This window comes from Haplochromis burtoni, unplaced genomic scaffold (assembly GCF_018398535.1).
Source record: "Haplochromis burtoni strain Fernald_Lab_line unplaced genomic scaffold, NCSU_Asbu1 Contig_4084, whole genome shotgun sequence".
Classification (NCBI taxonomy): Eukaryota; Metazoa; Chordata; class Actinopteri; order Cichliformes; family Cichlidae; genus Haplochromis; species Haplochromis burtoni.
Window position 1 is genome coordinate 1407 of NW_024586445.1, and position 3320 is coordinate 4726.

General features: G+C 38.1%; 1 protein-coding gene across 1 annotated transcript in view; it reads right to left on the reverse strand.

Moving 5' to 3' along the window:
• LOC121813967 (tetratricopeptide repeat protein 31-like) overlaps positions 1 to 1867 on the reverse strand; it is a gene marked incomplete at its 5' end in the record, with an annotated part of 2354 nt that extends 487 nt beyond the window's left edge. Inside the window, 4 exon segments of the mRNA XM_042217960.1 lie at positions 1 to 502; positions 850 to 965; positions 1561 to 1663; positions 1793 to 1867. Of these exon segments, the coding sequence (XP_042073894.1) occupies positions 858 to 965; positions 1561 to 1663; positions 1793 to 1867 (286 nt within the window).
• Between the last annotated feature and the right edge of the window lie 1453 nt (positions 1868 to 3320).

A 3320-nucleotide genomic window follows, 5' to 3' on the forward strand; every position in this document is an offset into this window, starting at 1 on the left:
TTTGATGACCAATGTTACTTGCATCACTCAAAAATTGTCCACGGAACAACTTTTTAATTAACACTCAAATTTACTCAAACAGACTGGTGTGCTTAGCTGTAAGCCTGCTCTGCAGTCTTAGACTAATCCGCAGACTTTAAATAAACAAATATGTAAATTATATACTGTTTTTTTCTGAATACTAACATTTAAAATACATACCCAACCCTTCCATGTAATTGTCAGACTGAAAATTTTGGCAACATGAAGCTTTTGTTAACATCTGGATTCATCACCTTACAATAACACAATATTTTCAGATATAACTTACTAGGTAATTTTACATAAAGCTATTACATCAGGAGAACCTGTAGATACTGTTGATTAGTCTGTACTGGACGAGAAGTATTTATTGAAAATAACATTCAGGCCAAGTAGCAGCTGGGTCTTCATTCAGTAGTCCCCTCTGTGGTCGGGGATGGGTTTCTAAGGACGTACTGTCCTTTGGCTGTTCTCGTTATGCCTGCAATAAAAACAAAACTACATTTTAGGTATGAGTCACTTAAATTTAGCAGTTTAAACACATAATCGCATTATAATCCTGCTATTTATGTGTTGGATAATTAAATAGCTTGCTCCTTTATGCCAGGGAATAAAGTTTTGAACTATTCCTTTAAACTCTTGGCCCATTTTCACACATTAAGTCTCATCCTGGCAGCTTTCAGCAGGACACTTCCAGTAATCAGACTGACACTGACACTCTCTCACTACTTAAAGTACTCTGTTTGGTTCAGGTGAGAGAGCCGCCCGGGTAGAGCGAGCAGGAGGCAGCACAGTCAGAGCTGTGAAGTCTGGTATGAAAGGACTCACCTCACGTTCTAATCTGGCAGGTCATCAGCTCTCAGGGCAGATCTGGAAATACCCAAGCCTGCAGGAATCCTGTCCGGATACCTGACAGCGAGCTTGTTGTGATTCAGCTCAAAGCCCTGACGAGTGAACACAATACTAGTTTAGTGGGTGGAGGAGTAACCTGGGCACGTGACAAAGTATTCACCAAAATCACAGAGCGACGCGTGACCGGGTGATAAGAGTTACACATCAACGCATTCACAGCATGATCCAGACAGTTTCAGACGACTCAAACAAAAACTAGACAGACACAAGTGTAGAAAAAAAACTGGCCTAAGGAGATTAGGAAAGGGGGCACACATAAAGATGAACCCCTAAAATGCAAAATTCAGGGCTTGAAGCAGGGCAGATTTCTGACCCTGGAGATTGATGCACTTCTTTGCCTGCAGTCTGAATTTTTATTCACCAATGTGGGCCTCTTTTTTTTATTCATATTTAGTTGAATAGATAAATGACAAATTAAAACTCCTTTCATAAATTCAAGGGTTTTTGTAGCTTCGGTGTCTCAGGGAGTTAAAATTTAATGATACATTAAAGAATCTAAAGCGGCCCCGCTTCCTGGATTTCGGCCAGACAGCCATCCTGCAAATTACAACAGCGACTGCCTCTCGGCAACTTCACAAACAGTACTACGGAATTACGACACAGTACCACAATAAAGGATGCACTTACATGAAAACGTCGGATTGCTTCATCACAGTGTTCTTGTTTTGTATAGTTAACAAAGGCACATCGTTTGGCAGTCAAAACCTTGACGCTATAGACGACCCCGACCCTGCAGGACAGGAGTGTGTAAAAAAACAAAACAAAGTTACCATAAAAAGTGTCTCACTACACTACAGCAATGCAGAGCTATTTACTTTTATTACATAACAAACCCTAGAACTCCACTACAGGCTCTTACTTGTTAAACAGGTTTGCAAGCATGGAGTCGGTTACTGGGAAATTCAGGTTTCCCACCCAAACTGGAAACAGCTCCCTGTTGAAAGAAGACACCATTTAAAAAAACAATATACGACCTATGCACAAAGTCTGTTTTGGGATAGCTACACAATAATTTATAATATGCACAGTAAACAGTTTTAAAAAAAAAAAAAAGAGAAAAGCCTAATGACTTTCTGCTCTAATGATTTCCTGGGCTACACCGTCTAATTAAAGGTGAAAGAATACCAATAAAGTACCTTGTCTCTTGACTAATTAAATTTTGCAATTATAAAAACAGATCGAGAATCAGTTTTTGTTTTTTTATTAGCCTTCCTGTCTCGCCACATATACCCACGCTGCTTCTGCTTCATGTAATCAATCCACCTGTTTACACTAGCTGTGGATGAAATGGTGGTTATGAAGTTTGTGAGGCTGTGCCATTTGAGGTCATTATTATCCAAGTGGAAACCAGTAAATCAGCAATAGTAACACAAAGGGCCATTTGAGCTAAAATATCAAACTCCGCTTTTGTTTTTTAGGCATAGATTCAATCCAAGTAGGGCTGCCACAAACAATTTTGATAGTCGACTAGTCACCGATTATTTTTGCGATTAGTCGACTAATCAGATCGTGCATCCATTGGACATAAAACACAGCTTATTGCACCAGCAACATCTGCTCTTATATAACTGTCATTAGCTTACAGCTTTAAGTGTTTAAGGTTTGTGCTAACTAAAAATAAAAACAAGATGACAGTTCATTAAAGTTTAATGAAATTTGCAGATTATTTCGGTGAAGTATAAACTCCTTGCTATCTAAAATATAACAGGACACCGGAGTATATTCTCGAGCATCTCACACTTCTGATAATCAGTTGTCTGCTTAGATTTAGATTAGATTTAAGTATTTATTGTCATTGTCAGAGAACAATGAAATTGCGTTTGGAGCTTCCATACAACCCATAAATACAATAATGAAGAAAATAATAAATACCCCTTAAAACCCAAGTGTAAATATTTAACCCAGTGTGACTCCAGTGCAATAAGACAATCCTTAGCAACAACATAAGAACATGACAAGAAATGTTCATAAGAAATTCAGACAAAGACCTGAGAAACGTGACAAAGTACAACAACAATGCAACCCATTCAATATTATTGTACTGTGAGATATGATGTTAGATACGATAGTTATCTATTTAAGAAAGAGGGGGGGGGGGCAGGAGGGGGGAAAGAGAATAAAAATATGATGCACCAATGCAGACCAGTTCATTGCTATTAAGAAGTTGGATATGGTTATTGTCCATGAGAGGGGGGCAGAGAGTTCAGGAGCCTCGTTTATTAACGTTTAGTAACGTTTATTCAGCTGTGTAAAAACTATAACTTTAATCTCAGCCAAACCGATTTACTCAGGAACAAATAAAATACTAAAAAAAAAGCCAAACAATATAATTTTTAAGTTATCTAAGTCACTTATATATGTTTAACCTCAGTAGCGAAAGACTGCGG